The sequence below is a fragment of the Epinephelus fuscoguttatus genome, linkage group LG16 (assembly GCF_011397635.1).
Source record: "Epinephelus fuscoguttatus linkage group LG16, E.fuscoguttatus.final_Chr_v1".
NCBI lineage: Eukaryota > Metazoa > Chordata > Actinopteri > Perciformes > Serranidae > Epinephelus > Epinephelus fuscoguttatus.
In genome coordinates this window covers 37,941,543-37,961,421 of record NC_064767.1, presented here as the reverse complement: position 1 = coordinate 37,961,421, position 19,879 = coordinate 37,941,543, and the positions used below count along the sequence as shown (strand labels likewise).

General features: G+C 45.1%; 1 protein-coding gene and 1 long non-coding RNA gene across 2 annotated transcripts in view; one reads left to right on the top strand and one right to left on the bottom strand.

Annotated features, from left to right (window-relative positions):
* The first annotated feature begins 17,063 nt into the window (after window positions 1-17,063).
* Window positions 17,064-19,581, top strand: LOC125904054 (uncharacterized). Its single transcript, XR_007451371.1, has 3 exons — window positions 17,064-17,187; window positions 17,406-17,572; window positions 19,252-19,581. It is a non-coding gene; the product is annotated as an uncharacterized LOC125904054 (long non-coding RNA).
* The window catches only part of ctu2 (cytosolic thiouridylase subunit 2 homolog (S. pombe)), a 28,485-nt gene continuing 28,156 nt past the window's right edge, over window positions 19,551-19,879 (bottom strand). Inside the window, exon 16 of the mRNA XM_049601220.1 lies at window positions 19,551-19,840. Coding sequence (XP_049457177.1) covers window positions 19,771-19,840 — 70 coding nt within the window. The 3' untranslated portion in view covers window positions 19,551-19,770. The remainder of the gene's footprint in view (window positions 19,841-19,879) is intronic.

Genomic DNA, 19,879 nt, shown 5'->3' with positions numbered 1-19,879 from the left:
ATTTACAAAATTTAATCTCATAGATGCCTGAGGAAACAATGTTTTCATTAACTCATACTAACATATCAAACAAAAACAAATAAACTGGGGGCTTCAATAATAATATAACTTCAATTTACAAATTGCATCACCAGCTTTCTACATGTCAGACTGTTAAAATGTGTCAAACGTGAACCCAAACACTATGAGCTATAGGCAACAATTATCTTCAAGCTTTGATTTGATTTTCTCCAGCCGTGCGCATTTTATTTGTTCTACAAATCCAAAAGCTTGTCCATGTTTACACAGCCATCTTCTTGATAAATTCTGAGCCCATCACAGCTGTCTAATAAATTTTATTTCAGAAGCTAAAAGTTTAATTCTGTTTCCCCAGCAGAGTTTCCTCTATCCTGTTAAGTTTATAACTACAGTTTTTAGTTTTACTGCTTAAATGTCCCACGGTATTTGCTACAGTGACATTACTGCGCGCATGGAAATGTTAACATTACTGAAAGCAATTTTAAGGATTAACTTGAAAAATTTGAAGTTAATCGTTAAAGAATAAATCACCTGGAAAGCTGGCGCTGCTCCACATAATTTAAAAAGTAACTTAAGGCCCGAACATACTCGGGCGGAACGTACGCGGAATGGACTCTGCAGAGGTCCGCACGGACTCAAAGCGGACGTCCGCAAGCCCTGTGTGCGCAAAGCTCAGATTTTATGACCGCGTGGACTCCGCTCTGCGCACCAGTCACTGCACGGCATGTATTTTTCACATCGCGGGGATTTTTCACGAACATTTTTACAGGAAACTACAACATGGAAGTGCGCTCGACTATGGAAGCCCGAATGACTGTGGACATTCCTCCCGGAGTCCGTTCCGCCCGACTATGTTCGGGCCTTTAGCCTACACAGAGCGGTGGAAATGTCCGTGCAGCTGCAGACGGGTGCGGCCATAGATATATATACATAGATGCCACACCCTGGCTTGTGGAATACGTCAATACCGCCGCCATCTTGCCTAGGTGCTCTGACCAGTTCAGACCCGTGTCAGACTCGGCAAAAATGCCACATTTTTGCTTTGCATTTGGGTGTACTAACGAAAGAAGTGTTAACCAAGCAGAAGGGAATAACATTCCACAGGTAAGAAGTTGTTTTACAGTATTTTACTGTTAGGAACATGTTTAATGAGATATATATATCAAAAAGTGATCCTTCTTTTAAGCTAATCAAGTAAAGTAACTGTCCTGATCTGGTCCTAATGCCAAATTAAGCTAATGCTATGTCACACAACTTAAAGAAAAAAGGTTAACATTTATATAATATTACTTATAAAATTATGATGCTTTGTCAAACAGCTATGTCGGTGTATGTGTTATTCCAAATTGTCAAAAATCTGTTTCATGGCACCAACGTGACATAACGCAGCATAACGTTAATAGTTAACTTGTGGCCTGGATTGTAACTTCAAATTATGTGGAACTACGTTTTTCTGACACACTTATTTTGTGTGTAATTTCCCAAAAAACACAGATAGAAGACGGGCATGGGTAGCAGCAGTGAGGAGAAAGGACTTTGTCCCGAGTGACTCCTCAGTCATCTGCAGCTGTCACTTCAGACTTGAGGACTTCGACAGGACTGGGCAGACTCCTAAAAATAATACTAGCTACTGTACACTGTATTTTCTGTGTCCAGGCTCCCATGAGCACTGTGGTGTTATACATATGAGATTAACGCAAAATGTTGTGTAAACATGCAGCTCTAAGTCATTTATTTTCACTTGTACAAAACCAACATTTGTTAATAAGAATCTGCACTGCAGCTCGGCACAGCCCTGCTGATACACTATTTTTTGCACATTGTGTGAAATGTAAATAAACATTTATAGTCAAAATTAATAATTAAATGTCATCATGGTGGGCATTGTACATCTAGTAAGAAAAAATAATATTTATTATATGGGGAAAGTTTAAATGTGTTGTAGAACTATTACTGTTACTTTATCTACATAAGATCAAATATTTTGGTATGAAAAACTGCATTTTTTATTTAACCAAGTATCCTGTATCATAACTACATGTCTGACAATTGTAACAAACCAAACCGCATGAAAATCGGTTGAGAATTCAGCGAGTAATGATGATTTTAATCATAAATAATCTTCTGCCTCAATAGACATACATGCTTAGGCAGCGCGGCTCCACCTGGGCAAGATGGCGGCCGCGTTGACGTATGGCTCCAATGAGGAGCACCATTGAATGCGGCATCTACATATATATATCTGTGGGTGCGGCTGGATGATTGATAGGTACATGCTGATTCGGGTGCTATCAGAGCCGATCCGCGCATCACTATGGCTTAATAATCAACTCAGTCAATAAATCAACCCATCCTGTGTTAGGAGTGTATGTCGCTGACAGAAAGGAAGAAAGAAAAATATTAATTAAAAAAAAAGATGAAAAGCAGCGTACACCTCACGTATTTATTTCTCACAGTTGCGCACACGTTTGGCTGGCATGCAGAAGCACAGTCTGTGTCTGTGTGTCGAGGTTGCGAGCCGTAGCTTCAGCTGCTCAGGCAGAGGCTGTGTAGCCTGGTGTGTTTTTTCACTGATTCAGTTCTGCAGGTTCTCTGCTGGTTCACTGGAGACGGGGATGAAGCAGTTTCTCTCACTTGGGATAGACTGTGCTTTTTTGGTTCATAGTTTTTGATTGACGTGCGATTTATTTGCGTTTAGAGGGAATTATTTTTACCAGCAATTACCAGATAACGGAAACATGGGCACAGTTAACTATATAAAATACACAGACTGACTAACTAACTAACTAACTAGGCTAACTGATTGACTAACGTAACTGTTGCAAGAACGCAACAGCTATGTTATTACCCAAAATATATTAGCTTAATGTTACCTTCCAGATGATCGCCGCTGCGTGACTGCAGGACTTCCCCTGTCCCGTGACACAGGAACAACCAGCCGTTTCGTGTGCTGGCAGATGTAGAAAGGACCCAGGCAGAGTGGAGGTCGTCTTTGTTTTGACTGGGCAGTACATCAGCTTTCAAAAATACAAGGTCATCTAAGTTGTACAGCAGTACCTGGCCGACTTTACTACTGTGGACATACTGGTACGCTTCTGTGCTCTTGAAGTTTCGCATATTTGACCCATCCACACCAAGAGACAACACAAAATAATTAAAAATGTCCTTGTATTGTATTTCAGGACACTTCTTCATGTCGTCCTCCCAGTTGGTTAGTGTTTGAGGATGTGGTACCAACCTCCCATCTTGGTTTCTTAAATTTTCTTTAAAGTGTACCCACGACATCGCTGAACAAATTTTGCTTGTACAGTTAGCTCCGGTAAGGGAAAGCGGCTGACTGGAAGTCACGCACAAAAAAACAGAAGTTGATCACTATTTACTTCCATGTTTGAAAAATAAGGTGGATAGACACTGTAACAACGACAACACGTTGGAATCCCCCCTAATGGGGCCCCCTACTAGCTGCTGCTTGCGAGTGGCAGTTGAAGTAGGGTGACCAGACGTCCCGCATTGCGTGGGACTGCACAGCATTTCTGTCTCTTTTCACACGTCACGCAAATTGAGACCATGTCCCGCATGATTGGTTGCCACCCGCGCTAGCATTGTTGGAGTACCGTAGTACTACGGTACCTCATGGTACCACTGCTGTGGGATAAGTTCAAAGTCCAATCGCAAGAGGGTGAGTGTCCATGCGCAACGGCGCAAGCAAGCAAAACAAATCATTCAGCACGCTATGCAAGTACAGATTTCAACCAGCAGCAGAAACAAAAGGCGAATCCTGCCAGTTGTGGGTTGAACGGGGGTCACAGACGCCATATTCCTGTCAAATACGCTGCAAGATAAGGCTTACCGGCAACAGGGAAGTCCGGCTCCAGGTCCAATAATTTCTTCTTTGTTGATTTCACGACTGCCCAGAAATACCTGAACAGCCGAGCCGTGGTGGCACGCAGGTGTGATGTGTCAGAGGAGAAATGAGCCCTTTGCATTACTCTTTGTGACAGGTAACGGTCCACAGACCTCACCGCACTTTAGGGACTGTTCTTTACTTATGAAGGGACTTGTCAGGGGAGGAGGGTGGCTGGTTGATTTTTATTTTATTTATTTATTTATTTTTATTTTGATCCCCCCTATGTTAATCACTTACTGATGCTGTTTTTGAAGTATGAATAAGTCAGTAAGTAATTTATTCCAGTGAAATATCATTGATGTATTATAGAAAAGTGATTTATCTTTTTTATAAATGACAAAAGGCACATCTGCCTCATTTTTGCTGTGGTATCGTGGTACTACTCAGAACCATGATACTTTCACTGGTACCGTACTTTCACTGGTATTGGGGGGGTCTCCAAGGTGCATCTTGCCTATGGCCCCCAGAGTGTCTTGAAACAGCCCTGCCGGTGGGTCCACCAGTCGCCACGTCGGCCTCCCTCGCGCTGGGGTATCTTATCACCCAGGTGACCGTCATTCTGGCGGAGCCGCTCGCTCCCATGGTGGCGGGTAGGACACAGTGCAAAATCTTCACATCTCAGTTCAGGAATCACATATGGAAACCCGGAAACTTTATTACGAATTGGTAAAAGTGATTCACGGTTGTATCCAATGGAGGCAAGTGTCTCAAGGATCAACACATTAGACACAATCAACAAACTACAGAAGACAAAGAAGAGCTCTCGCAGCGGCGCCCTGCACTGGTGCCATCTTGTCTGGGTCAGTTTGGGCCAAGAAATACCTGAAGACAGATTTTATAAAGGTTTTGTGGACAGATGAGATGAAAATGACTCTTAATGGATCAGGTGGATGGGAAACCGAGTTCAACTTTTGGAGCGCAGCAGTGTGCACCACGTGTCATGTGACGAGGAACAACCAATAACAGCCGTCAGATATCTGTCCCTTCTTCTGTGAGTCAATCATTTTGGTGCAGGGCCGCCAAAGCTTTTCATCTGTCCCACGGACGATAGGCCTACGCTCTGCACTCAGGATTTCAGGTAAACAGGCTACGGTTCCGTGCTTGTTGAGGTTGCTTAGCAACCTCAGACGCAACCTGCTGCCGAGCTCTTGAAAGCTTGCACGAAAAAGTAGAGCCCAGTGCCTGATCTCGTGTTTTAAAGGCTGTTAAAGATGCAGCATGTGTACGGCTCCTTTGCAGCTTTGGTGATTCTGTTGACTCAGGTGATTTTGCATTATTGGCAAAGTGAGAGGAAAGTTGTAGGGTCTGAGTGAGTTTGAAAACACAGGGTAAGTGATTGTGAAAAATGAAACACCATCCATCCATCCATCCATCCATCCATCCATCGCTTCTCTAGGGCTGGGAGACATCCCTCTCCCCAGTGACGCTTTCCAGCTCCTCCTGGAGGATCCCAAGGTGTTCCCAGGCCAGATGAGATATACCATCCCTCCAACGTGTTCTGGGTCTACCCCGGTGCCTCCTACCAGTAGGACACCTTTAACAGGAGGCATTCTAATCACATGCCCAAACCACTTCAACTGACCACTTTCAGTGAGATTGAGCAGCAGCTCAACTCAGAGCATCATGACTGCCCAGCAGTACCTGGACAACCGAGCCGTGGCGGCACACAGGTATGTGGCGTGTCAGAGGAGAAATGAGCCGTTCACATTTCTCTCTGTGGCAGGTAACAGTCCACAAACCTCACCGCACTTTAGGGACTGTTCTTTACTTATGGAGGGACTGTTCTTTACTTGTCAGGGGAGGAGGGTGGCTGGTTGATTTTTATTTTATTTATTTGTTTTATTTCAATCCCCCCCCTATGTTAATCACTTATTGATGCTGTTTTTGAAGTATGAATAAGTCAGTAAGTAATTTATTCCATTGAAATATCATTGATGTATTATAGAAAAGTGATTTATCTTTTTATAAATGACAAAAGGCACATCTGCCTAATTTTTGCTGTGGTATCGTGATACTACTCAGAACCGTGATACTTTCACTGGTATCGCACCATGGGTCCCAATTTTGGTACCGTGACAACACTAGATGTCACAACCATTCCATTCGGAGTTGCGCAGTGAGGCGGCTCGGGTGCCACTTAAAGAAGTGTTTCCCCACTTTTGGGAGTGGGGGAACACTGTTCTCTCAGAGGCCCAAAGTGTTCCCCTACTTCTAATTTTACAAATTAAGCACTGCATAGATGGACTTGTAAGTCAAAAGCTTAGCCTCTCTACTCAGCTCCCTCTTCACCACGACAGTCCGACGCAGTGCCCGCATCACTGCAGATGCCACACCAATCTGCCAACAAGACCCCAAGTTAGTGGGGCAGTAACTCATTCGCATCCCAGAGAGGGCAATCCACTGTTTTCCGGCAGAGGACTAGGTCCTCAGATTTGGAGATGCTAACTCTCATTCCAACCGCTGAAAACCACCCCAGTGCCTGCTGGAGGTCACAGTGTGATGAAGCCAACAGAACCACATCATCTGCAAAAAGCAGAGACGTAATTCTACCATTTTTTTTCCCTATTAAAGATATTTTTGGGGAGTATTTCCTTATCTGCTGTGAGGGTCCAAAGGACAGAGCGGTGCTGTATGCTGCAAAGCCCTCTGAAGCAAATTGTGATTTGTGATGTTGGGCTTTATAAATAAAATTGATTGATTGATTGATTGATTGATCAAATTCTCAGGTTCCCAGACCAGACCCCTTCCTCTCCCCGGCTGCGCCTCGAAATCCTCTCCATGAATATCACAAACAAGCAAAAAAAAAAGACACATACCAAGGTACAATACTAAAAGCCTTATACTACAAGTATCATAAAAAGTAATCATGCTAAATATATTTATATATATGTGACCTACTGTAGGAGTGTTGGGTGGTTGAAGAGCAGTGATGCTGCAGGACTGCTGTGTAATGGGGGATGCTGCAAATCAGTGCTGAGTGGACCTTGGTGAGGCTGAAAACATAACAAGCTATGTTTCAGTACTCCAGCAATCAGAAATCATACCTCAGGTGTACTACACTGCATTGTATATTGAATAACATATGGAACAACATTTGAAGAACTCATACTGCAGTGATGCTACATGCCTTATGTCAGGAGTGCTGCAGCGTGAGGGCCAGTGACGTCATAGGTCCAGGCATGCACAGTGGCGCAGGGGCCCTCCTCTTTTTGACCACAGCACAATATGCAACGATGGTGGGAACTGCATTTGCTCTAAACCTAGTCTTGCCCTTTTTAGTCTTGGCAAACTCTTCTTTTCGAAATGTGCCTGCAGAGTGACTTGAGTTTACTTCCCACCCACAACAACTCAGCTTTGTCTGCCCACATACATATCACAGAGTGGTTGAATACACACAGTATTAGGGAACGCTTTATACTTTTTGGACTGTGATGGCCAAAGCCACACAAAGTAACAGCCAGAAGTGATAATATTGTTCACACATACACCTCACTACTTTAAGTACACTGGTTAATTTTATTTGCAGGCAACCACCCCCAAACAATTCATATCCAAATTTAAAAGAGTTTATTTGATTTATTATCTTCTTGTTTACTTTCAGCCATATACTGTTTGAATGGAGTGCACACATTTTCACATTGTAGGGTTAAATTAAGTAATTTTCTGTTATATTAATCATTTTTGTTCTTCTTTACCATGCTGGTGGGAGGTCTCTTGCTGGAGAAGCAAAGGCGTGGCTAAGGGCAGAGAGCCACTTAATTCTGTGGCCAGCTCATTAAGCAAAACCATCTACTGCCACGTCAGAGGGGAGATTAAAGTTTAGTTAGCTTTTTCCTTTGTATTAGTTCTTATTACAGGTCCATTTTGTTTTCTCCTTTTTGCATTAGCAAGCCACTATATATGTTCCCTCATGTTCCATTTTGTGAGGTCAGTTTGTTCAGTTAATACCTTCTTTTGTTGCAGTTATTTTGGCTATAGTTGTACTATGTTGACCTCTTTTATAGGCCTAGTTATTAAGTTCTTGGTTTGCATTGTTTTTGCATCTTTTTGGTAAATAAAAACCTGTTTTCTTTCATTGCCTCACTGCTTGGTCCCTGACATGGACACATAATAGTCTCATTACATATCAAAAGGACATTTCCCATTTCCTTAGGTTTAGGCAACAAAAGGATGTGCATTTTTGGAAAAAGAAAAAAATCTCCATGGTTTGGTTGAAAATAACTATGGCTTTTATTGTTGTAATGTCACAACATACCTCATGTGACACACGCATTCACCTTCCATCTCACGGTCTCACTCTGCCCAACCAATTCTCACACCAGCGATGAACGCTGGAAAACAGACTGGCAGCTGAGTATTTTTAAATTAATTTCAAACAGCCAACGCGCCAGGTGGGCGGAGTTGAAGTTTGCAGCCAGACTTCAGAGAGGGGAGAGGAGAGGGGCAGATTCCGCCTGACCGGTATACCAGTTGAGTGAAATGGAGTGCACCCAAATGGATTTTGTCAGATTTCCGTGGAAAACTACTCTCTGATTGGTGCGCAATCCATATTGGCGCTTTGATTGGGCAGCTCTAGTCTCACAGTCAGCCAACTAGGGGCCGTTTCACGCGCCAGGGAGGACGTGACTTTTCAAATGAACTGAGAGACGCTTGACTAAATTTGAAAGGTAAGTCGGCTCACTGGTAGTTTGATGTCTTCGGTAGCGCCCGGACCACATACTGGATGTCCACTGGATCCGTCGCATGCGCGATTCGGCCGCAGCACAGACTCGCTCCGTCCTGTGCTGGGCGTCAGTGTCCACTGGAACTTTAGTGGCACGCACGCAAGCGGCTTGAATTGTCGGATCGTGAGATCATAATGTCGTGATAATTTGCGGAAACCCTGGAGGTATAAAGCTGGACTGGGACAAAAAAATGGCCCTGGCATTTTTGGCCATGGCGGCCCACTATAATTGGTGAAATGCCATACGCACACACTACGCTGTTACCAAAATTAAAATAAATCTCAGTAGTACCCTACGTGCCCTGGAAGAGAGTACCAAGGCTAGAAAATCAATGTGCTCATTCACTTTTCATATACATCTTGGTGGTAGTAGATGGCCCCGGAGGGGGACAGCCCTCCATTCCGAAAGACCGCCGTTCCGAACCACCCCCACTCCAAAACTGATTTTCATGTCCATATCGAGTTTCCTGCATCAAACACTGCTGCACTTGCACAATTCTGAAATTCACTGTACTACAAAAGCTTGAAATTAACATTCAACTCATTGTTTTTTATTGAATATGTGTCACCATCTTCATTGATTATGTAGGCCTATAATTTCACTAGCAGCAAACACATTTAAAAGGAGATGCTTGTCAAGTTTTTCACGTGCACTGTCCGTAGTGCTGAAATCCCCACTACCGGCCGCACTCCTGGCCGCATTTGAACGCTAGTGATAATCTGGCTTCTGGTCAGAGTAAATACATTAAATGCATTTATAAAACGGAAAGGTGAAATCAGTCAATCTGATTGTTTCTTAGCTGTGATATAATGAGCATATACCCACGGCTACAATTTTAAAGCCTTAGCACAGTATATCACCAGCTAGAAGCAATGATGTAGGCCTAGCCATGATAAGCTGAGTGGAGCTGTAGTTGCAGGGGGAGGCTGGTCGGAGCGGATCTGTGATTGAGTGTGCGGCTGATTGGAGGCACCTGTTGACGAACTGCGGGTGTTGTTCCCAAACCCAGCCATTACGAAGAATGGAGGTCTATTTTTGGAAAGGTGGGGTTTCGGAAAGGCGGGGTGTAACCACCCCGGAGTACACAATGCTTATGGTGAAAGCAGTTGCTAAAGAAACTCTACAAGATTTATCATTTCAATTTTTAATAAAATATGTGCAAGTACAAATAAGATACATAAATGTATGCATTTTTTTTGTCCCACTCTAGCCCTGTACACAGGTCATTGAAAGTCCTTGAATTTATCTATTTCTGTAAGAAATTGCATGAAAATAGGATTTCACCGTGTGAATTTCAAAAGGGGAGAACCCCCCAAACCCTCTTTGAAATCTTTCTGTTTGTCACAACAGGACATATTACTGGATTTTTTAAGCAGATGACTATACCGCCATAGACTGATGAAATCGACCTTAATCTGCACCATAAAACAAATATACGTCTGTGGTGACAGGTGTGTGGCACTCTTGGGGTGCAGGCTTCATGGGCACACAGATTACATGTCATGCACTAAAAGCAACACTTACCTTTCTGGAAATTTTACACTTTTCTTTGTTAAGGTTAAAATGCTATTAATAAGCTGATGGCACACTAAAATGTAAGTGAATTCCGTACTCGTACTCGTCGTCCTCCGCTTATCCGGGTCCGGGTCGCGGGGGCAGCAGCCTCAGCAAAGAAGCCCAGACAGTCCTCTCCCCAGCCACTTCCGTCAGCTCTTCCGCGGGAACCCCGAGGCGTTCCCAGGCCAGCCGGGTGATGTAATCCCTCCAGCGTGTTCTGGGGCGGCCCCGAGGTCTCCTCCCAGTTGGACATGCCTGAAACACCTCCCAAGGGAGGCGTCCGGAAGGCATCCTTGCCAGATGCCCAAACCACCTCAGCTGGCTCCTCTCGATGTGGAGGAGCAGCGGCTCTACTCCGAGTCCCTCCCGGATGTCTGAGCTCCTCACCCTATCCCTAAGGCTGAGCCCAGCCACCCTGCGGAGGAAAATCATTTCGGCCGCTTGCACTCGCGATCTCATTCTTTCGGTTACTACCCAGAGCTCGTGACCATAGGTGAGGGTTGGAACATAGATCGACCGGTAAATTGAGAGCTTCGCTTTCTGGCTAAGTTCCCCCTTCACCACAACGGACCGGTTAAGCACCTGCATCACTGCTGACGCCGCTCCAATCCGCCTGTCAATCTCCCGCTCCATCCTACTCTCACTTGTGAACAAGATCCCGAGATACTTAAACTCCTCCACCTGAGGAAGGACCTCCCCCCTGACCTGGAGTGGGCAATCCACCCTTTTCCGGCTGACGACCATGGCCTCGGACTTGGAGGTGCTGATTCTCATCCCAGCCGCTTCACACTCGGCTGCGAACCGCCCCAGCGAGAGCTGGAGGTCACTGTTCGATGGAGCTAGGAGGACCACGTCATCCGCAAAAAGCAGGGACGAGATCCTCCCGTCACCGAACCTGACACCCTCCACCACTCGGCTGCGCCTAGAAATTCTGTCCATAAAAGTTATGAACAGAACCGGTGACAAAGGGCAGCCCTGGCGGAGTCCAACCCTCACCGGGAACAGGTCCGACTTACTGCCAGCCACGCGAACCAGACTCATGCTCCTTTGGTACAGGGACTGGATGGCCCTTAGCAAGGGGCCACCAACCCCATACTCCCGGAGCACCCCCCACAGGATGCCCCTGGGGACACGGTCATAAGCCTTCTCCAAATCCACAAAACACATGTGGACTGGTTGGGCAAACTCCCATGCCCCCTCCAGCACCCTGGCGAGGGTAAAGAGCTGGTCCACGGTTCCGCATCCAGGACGAAAACCACATTGCTCCTCCTCAATCTGAGGTTCAACTATCGACCGGACCCTCTTCTCCAGCACCCTGGAGTAGACCTTATCGGGTAGGCTGTGGAGTGTGATCCCCCTGTAGTTGGAACACACCCTCTGGTCCCCTTTCTTGAAAATGGAGACCACCACCCCGGTCTGCCACTCCAGAGGCATTGCCCCCGATGTCCACGCAATGTTGCTGAGGCGTGTCAGCCAGGACAGCCCTACAACATTCAGAGCCTTGAGATATCCAGGACGAATCTCATCCACCCCCAGGGCTCCTCCACCTCGGAGTTGTTTCACTACCTCAGCAACTTCTGCCCCAGAAATTGGACGACCCGCCCCCGAGACCCCCGTCTCTGTTTTCTTACTGGAATACGTGTTGGTGGGATTGAGGAGCTCCTCAAAGTATTCCTTCCACCGCCCGACAATGTCCCCAGTTGATGTCAGCAGCTCCCCGCCCCCACTGTAAACAGTGTGAGCAAGTTGCTGCCTTCCCCCCCTGAGGCGCCGGACGGTTTGCCAGAACCTCTTTGGAGCCGATCGATAGTCTTCCTCCATGGCCTCACCGAACTCCTCCCACGCCCGAGTTTTTGCCTCCACGACTGCCGCCGCTGCGCTCCGCTTGGCCCGCCGGTACCCGTCAGCTGCTTCCGGAGACCCACAGACCAACCATGCCCTGTAGGCATCCTTCTTCAGCCAGACGGCTCCCCTCACTTCTGGTGTCCACCAGCAGGCTCGGGGATTACCACCGCGACTGGCCCCAGCAACCTTGCGGCCACAGCTCGCAGCCGCTGCTTCGACATTGGCAGAGTGGAACAAGGCCCATTCGGACTCAATGTCCCCCTCTGCCCTCGGGACGCGGTCGAAGCTCTCCCGGAGGTGGGAGTTGAAGATCATCTGGACAGGTTCTTCCGCCAGGCGTTCCCAGCAGACCCTCACTGTTCGTTTGGGCCTGCCATCTGATCCAACTCAACACCAGGTGGTGATCAGTTGACAGCTCTGCTCCTCTCTTCACCTGAGTGTCCAGAACATATGGCCGCAGGTCAAATGATACGACTACAAAGTCGATCATTGACCTGCGACCTAGGCTGTCCTGGTGCCACGTGCACCGATGGACATCCTTATGTTTGAACATGGTGTTAGTTATGGCCAAACTGCGACCCGCACAGAAGTCCAATAACTGAACACCACTCGGGTTCAGATCGGGCAGGCCGTTCCTCCCAATCACGCCCCTCCAGGTCCTGCTGTCATTGCCCACGTGAGCGTTGAAGTCCCCCAGCAGAACAATGGAGTCCCCGGTCGGGGCACTGTCCAGCACCCGTCCCAGGGACTCCAAAAAGGGTGGGTACTCTGAACTGTTGTTCAGTGCATAAGCACAGACAACAGTCAGGCGCAGGGAAGCAACCCTTTCGTCTACCGGGGTAAACCCCACCATACAGGCAGAGAATCTGGGGGCTATCAGAAAGCCCACCCCAGCTCTCCGCCTCTCACCCGGAGCAACTCCAGCGAAGGAGAGAGTCCAACCCCTCTCAAGGACTAGGGTTCCAGACCAGGAACTATGTGTCGAGGTGAGGCCGACTATATCTAGCCGGTAGCGCTCAACCTCTTCCACAAGCTCCGGCTCCTTCCTCGCCAGAGAGGTGACATTCCATGTCCCAAGAGCTAACTTCTGTAACCGAGGATTGGACCGCCAAGGCCCCCGCCTTGGTCTGCTGCCCAATCCACATAGCACCGAACCCTTCTGGATCCCTCTGCGGGTGGTGGGCCTGCAGGGGGACGAGCCCATGCAGCCGGTTCGGGCTGGGCCCGGCCGGACCCCATGGGCGAAGGCCCGACCACCAGGCGCTCGCCCACGGGCCCCAACCCCAGGCCTGGCTCCAGGGCGGGGCCCCGGTAACTCTCCGGGCCGGGTACACGTATCCTTGTTTGTATCCATCATGAAGGGTCTTTTGAAATGAATTCCACCAGAGATAAAAACTCATAATTATACCATTCTCATATGGTTCTAAGAAAACTCCAACCAATCATTGCATTCAAACCGAATGCAATGATTGGTCGGAGTTTTCTCCTGTCCTGTCTGTATTCCCCATGTGGAGGCCTCCGACTGACATAACCGCTCACCTAACGGGAGCGTATCTATGTTTCCAGGGTTCTATCTTTCCAGGGTTCTATATTTCCTGGGTTCTATGTTCCCCGCTTAACCCTGCAAAAAAGGTTCTGTGTTCCCCGCTTACACAAAAAAGGTTCTATGTTTCCCGAGTTCTATATTGCCTGCTCAACCAAGCGGGAAACATAGAACCCTTTTTGTGTAAGCAGGGAACATAGAAGCTTACGTATATATTGGTATTGGTATTGGTATACATATATACATATACATATATATATATATATATATATATATACATACATATGTGTGTGTGTGTATATATATACAGTACAGGCCAAAAGTTTGGACACACCTTCTCATTCAATGCGTTTTCTTTATTTTCGTGACTATTTACATTGTAGATTCTCACTGAAGGCATCAAAACTATGAATGAACACGTGGAGTTATGTACTTAACAAAAAAAGGTGAAATAACTGAAAACATGTTTTATATTCTAGTTTCTTCAAAATAGCCACCCTTTGCTCTGATTACTGCTTTGCACACTCTTGGCATTCTCTCCATGAGCTTCAAGAGGTAGTCACCTGAAATGGTTTCCACTTCACAGGTGTGCCTTATCAGGGTTAATTAGTGGAATTTCTTGCTTTATCAATGGGGTTGGGACCATCAGTTGTGTTGTGCAGAAGTCAGGTTAATACACAGCCGACAGCCCTATTGGACAACTGTTAAAATTCATATTATGGCAAGAACCAATCAGCTAACTAAAGAAAAACCAGTGGCCATCATTACTTTAAGAAATGAAGGTCAGTCAGTCCGGAAAATTGCAAAAACTTTAAATGTGTCCCCAAGTGGAGTCGCAAAAACCATCAAGCGCTACAACGAAACTGGCACACATGAGGACCGACCCAGGAAAGGAAGACCAAGAGTCACCTCTGCTTCTGAGGACAAGTTCATCCGAGTCACCAGCCTCAGAAATGGCAAGTTAACAGCAGCTCAGATCAGAGACCAGATGAATGCCACACAGAGTTCTAGCAGCAGACCCATCTCTAGAACAACTGTTAAGAGGAGAAGCTGCTAGGAAACCACTGCTAAGGAGAGGCAACAAGCAGAAGAGATTTGTTTGGGCCAAGAAACACAAGGAATGGATGTGCTTTGGTCTGATGAGTCCAAATTTGAGATCTTTGGTTCCAACCGCCGTGTCTTTGTGAGACTCAGAAAAGGTGAACGAATGGATTCCACATGCCTGGTTCCCACTGTGAAGCATGGAGGAGGAGGTGTGATGGTGTGGGGGTGTTTTGCTGGTGACACTGTTGGGGATTTATTCAAAATTGAAGGCACACTCAATCAGCATGGCTACCACAGCATCCTGCAGCGACATGCCATCCCATCCGGTTTGCGTTTAGTTGGACAATCATTTATTTTTCAACAGGACAATGACCCCAAACACACCTCCAGGCAGTGTAAGGGCTATATGACCAAGAAGGAGAGTGATGGAGTGCTGCGGCAGATGACCTGGCCTCCACAGTCACCGGACCTGAACCCAATCGAGATGGTTTGGGGTGAGCTGGACCGCAGAGTGAAGGCAAAGGGGCCAACAAGTGCTAAACACCTCTGGGAACTCCTTCAAGACTGTTGGAAAACCATTTCAGGTGACTACCTCTTGAAGCTCATGGAGAGAATGCCAAGAGTGTGCAAAGCAGTAATCAGAGCAAAGGGTGGCTATTTTGAAGAAACTAGAATATAAAACATGTTTTCAGTTATTTCACCTTTTTTTGTGAAGTACATAACTCCACATGTGTTCATTCATAGTTTTGATGCTTTCAGTGAGAATCTACAATGTAAATAGTCATGAAAATAAAGAAAACATATTGAATGAGAAGGTGTGTCCAAACTTTTGGCCTGTACTATATATATCTCTATATACCTATATATAGATATATAGAGATATATATAATGTCACTGATTTCTACATGTTTCTTGCCATTCTTAAAAAGTTCACAGATCAGGTCTGCATAAGGCCGGAGTGCGGCCATAACTAGGCTACAAGTTGTTGAGAATGGAGTCGGGATGCACCGAATATTTGGTAACCGAATATATTTGGCCGAATATTGCAAAAAAACACACATTCAGTATTCGGTGGAATAAGTTAAAAGCAAGGCTGAATAATAGTGGTGTGGTTTGATAACGCAATCAAACAGCATGCCATGACAGGCCGAGTAAAGTGTCAGCAGTGTGGCAATCTGCCCGTCACCACACTCGCATTTGCGACTAAAAATAGTTTTGAGCGAGCCAAATAGGCTTAAATCATTCAGCAAGCTGTGCGAGCAGCCTACAGATTTCAACCAGCAGCAGAAACGAAAGGCGAATCCCACCGATTGTGGGTTGAACGGGGGTCACAGACACAGACAGTAAGCTAATGTATTCCTGTCAAATACGGCGGCCATCGGCTTACTGGCGATGGAGAAGTCGGCTCCAATAATATCCTCTTCTTGGCGTCTGGACTGCCCAGAAGTACCTGAACAGCCGAGCCAGCCGAACACAGGTACGTGACAGAGGAGAAACGAGCCTTTCACGGCCCACAAACCTCACCGCACTTTAGGGACTGTTCTTTACTTATGAAGGGGAGGAGGGTGGCTGGTTGATTCTTATTTTATTTATTTATTTTATTTCAATCCCCCCTATGTTAATCACTTATTGATGCTGTTTTTGAAGTATGAATAAGTCAATAAGTAATTTATTCCATGGAAATATCAGTGATGTATTATAGAAAAGTGATTTATCTTTTTATAAATGACAAAAGGCACATCTGCCTCATTTTCGCTGTGGTATCGTGATACTACTCAGAACCCTGATATTTTCACTGGTATCATACAGTGGGATCCAATTTTGGTACCGTGACAACACTAATCTGGAGAGGGTTCATCTGCAAAAACTAATGAAAAACTAAACAACAATATTCGGTATTCGGTACTTGGTATTCGGCCAAGCATTTAATATTATTCAGCTTCGGCTTTGGCCACAAATTTTCATTTCGGTGCAACCCTAGAATGGAGCGCTCCTCTGCGAAGTTCAAAAGTTCCTCCACAGATCTCCCAGCATTCCCCGAATTTATCCAGATACCACAATAACAAAACAAAGAAATAAAAAACTTAATTTTCACGTTCTTCTGTTTTAATTTTAAAACAAAAAAAACAACAACTACAAAACGTGTGATTTCTGTTGTTCTGTTTTCCCATTTTTCTATTCTGGTTTTAAAACAGAAAAACAAGATTGTTTTTGACTAATTTTTTTCTCTTTTTCCTGAGTAATGAGAAAAGCCATGTTACCCACTTGGTCTACAGCTAAATTGTTACCTAGGATCATGTGAACCCCCTCAACTGGAAACTTAGGCTGAACACCAACTGCGACTTCACCAGACACCAAACTTGAAACCAGCTGTATTTTGTGAAGTGGAGCTAAGGCAGGAACCGACACTGACAACAGTGTCAACGGTACCCTTAACACCGAGAAGACACTCAGACATGGCACCACATAGTCAACCAGTTACCTCAAAGAGGTATTCAACTTTTGTGCCTCCACTAGTTCTGTATGGGATACAGACAAGAGGTCAACAGGTAAGGACAAAGCATATTTGACATTGCCTTTGCCTATATCAGATTTCACCTCAATAACAGAGGCAGTCATGGACCTTGTCACTGTGCAAACTGAAGATGCTGTCTCATTTGGTGCATCAAAAACCTGATGCTTTTCAGCAGATGCCACGTTGGGCATCCTTCAATCAATCAATTTTATTTATAAAGCCCAATATCACAAATCACAATTTGCCTCACAGGGCTTTACAGCATACAACATCCCTCTGTCCATAAGACCCTCACATCCTTGACTGCTCATCAGGCCATATGCAGTACGTGCTCCCACTACATCATTGCCTAGGATGGCATCAACCCCCTCAACAGGCAACTCTGGTTGAACCCCAACCTCAACGTCCCCCTGTACAAGGTTAGTGGACAAAAACATCGTATGCACGGGAACAAACAATGTTGTTAAACCCATTCCACGAATAGGGACACACTTCTGTGTCTCATTGGGGTGAAAAAGGCAGGACTGATTCACATACAAAAGTATCCAGGGCACCAGAATCGCAAAAGTGTACTCAGAAAGTTGTTCGTCTCAAATCAAAATGCTATTTGTTGGCAGGGCTATATGAGAGCAGCTGGTAATATTTTGTCTGCACAAACAGTGGCGATTCTCATTAAAATAATTAAAATGAGTCTTTCAAATACAGTTAAAGACACTTATTGATATAGTTTATTTCTTTTGCTGGGAAACTGCATTGTAAATTGTAAACTGCCTTATAAAACAGCTCTTCCTTGTAATATTACATCTCAGGTTTTATTAATGGAGCTGCATTTGTAATCGTAATAACCTGTTAAATATGTGGCCATATTTTAAAAGAAAATCTAACTTGCTAATAAGGGGGCTTTTCCTATTTTATTTGAAGTAAATATGGCCCTGTGTGAACCTGGTAGTAACATGTTTTAGGTCATTCGATCACAGGTCGACAGCTGAGACACATCACTGTTCACACCTGTGCTGTCTCCGGGTGACCACTTGTGTTCAGATGTGGTTACTGCCCCACGCACAGTTATTATGTCCACTCTTTTGCTCGCTGCTCTGTTGCATGCTCACTACTAGTCACATTAGCGGTCAGTGCAGCTGGAAATATCAGTCAGCAGAATTCATCATGTCTCCTTCATGGGGCAAATCGATGGATGGTCACACAACAATTCTTCCAACCCAACATAAAACGAGTAAGTTACAGAAAATCAGTGCACTGTCAACAAAACAACCACCACATCCTGCACTGATAGTGTAGTGCTTGTCTGGGATGCATCAGGATGCATTTGAAAATATTTTCATTCCTTTTCCTTGATGTCAGATAGTGATTTCCAACATGAAAATGAAGCCTTTAGACCGCTCTCTTCAAAGCCAGACTCCATTGAGAAAAACAGTAATTTAACAATGCTGAACACAGGAGCTGCTGGTTTACCACTGTCTCCAACAGACATTTGTGTTATTGTGTGACTTTGGTGTTTAAAGAGGTTAGTTGGGATTAACCAAAGTTACACAATAACACAAACAAACAAACTGTTTGAAGCTGCCCTAGACCAGCAGCTCCTGTGTTCAGTGAGGTAAAATGAGTGTTTTTCTCAATGGAATCTGGTGGCTTTGACAAGAGCATAGATGCGGAACTGTTGGAAGGGGCTGTCTGACCGAAAGGTAAAGCTTTGAAAGTACTCTCTATATAGCGTACATTTAAAGTGTTATTGATTCTTTTAGATGGAACTTTGTCAAGCCTGGTTAAAATCGCTTTGTACATATCAACAACTATATACAAAACATTAAGTCAAACAAAACTGAAATACTCAAGCACCTAAAAATTGTACTGTATTTGAGAAATGTATAGTCTTGAAGTTAGAAATAAAAGATTGGTTGAGCATTACACTGATTTCTTTATCAGCATGTGCATAAAACACTGCACGTCTTCATTTTAATGGAATATCCTGTGTGTTTCTGTTAGATTATCTGTAAATCAGTCACATGTGACCTTTTGGGGGCTGTTTGTGCTTCTCAACGTGCGCTCCTGTCCTGACACCACCCCTCTTCTCTCTTCACAGTGATAGCGTGGATCCTGGAGGTTGCCTCAGTCTGGCTCTTCTTTTGCTCACTTACTGCAGCTCTACAGCCCCTTTTGACACAGATGCATTGTGCAATCAGGATCACACAAAATTGGAAGAGCTAGAAATTTCACACCAGCCTCTGATTTCCAAAATGACAAGAGAATAAATGAATGAATACAGAACTGTACATGAAGAGTGGTAAAAAATAGACACTTTATTATGTTCCATCTCTGACAGCATGTGTGCTTGGTCCATGTGCTAGGTTTGAATCTATCCTGTGTGTGTGTGTGTGTGTGTGTGTGTGTGTGTGTGTGTGTGTGTGTGTGTCTAATCACTGTTAAAAAACACAGCCTACAGGATAATGAGACATAGATAATAGAAGGCTGGTGTTGTAAAAATTCTATACATGTCATTTATATTTGAAAGTCCTCCACTCCCTGCAGTATGAAATGAGCATAATTCAGTTTTTTTCCAGAGTGGAGAGCTGGAGGTAAACATTGAGCATCACTTCTCCCTCTAATCGCCTTGATCACCATCATCATGATCCCCCAGCAGAAACTCATTGATCTCCTCTCTCATTTGAGACCTGCACAACACAACACAAGTCAAAATATGAGGATGTTTC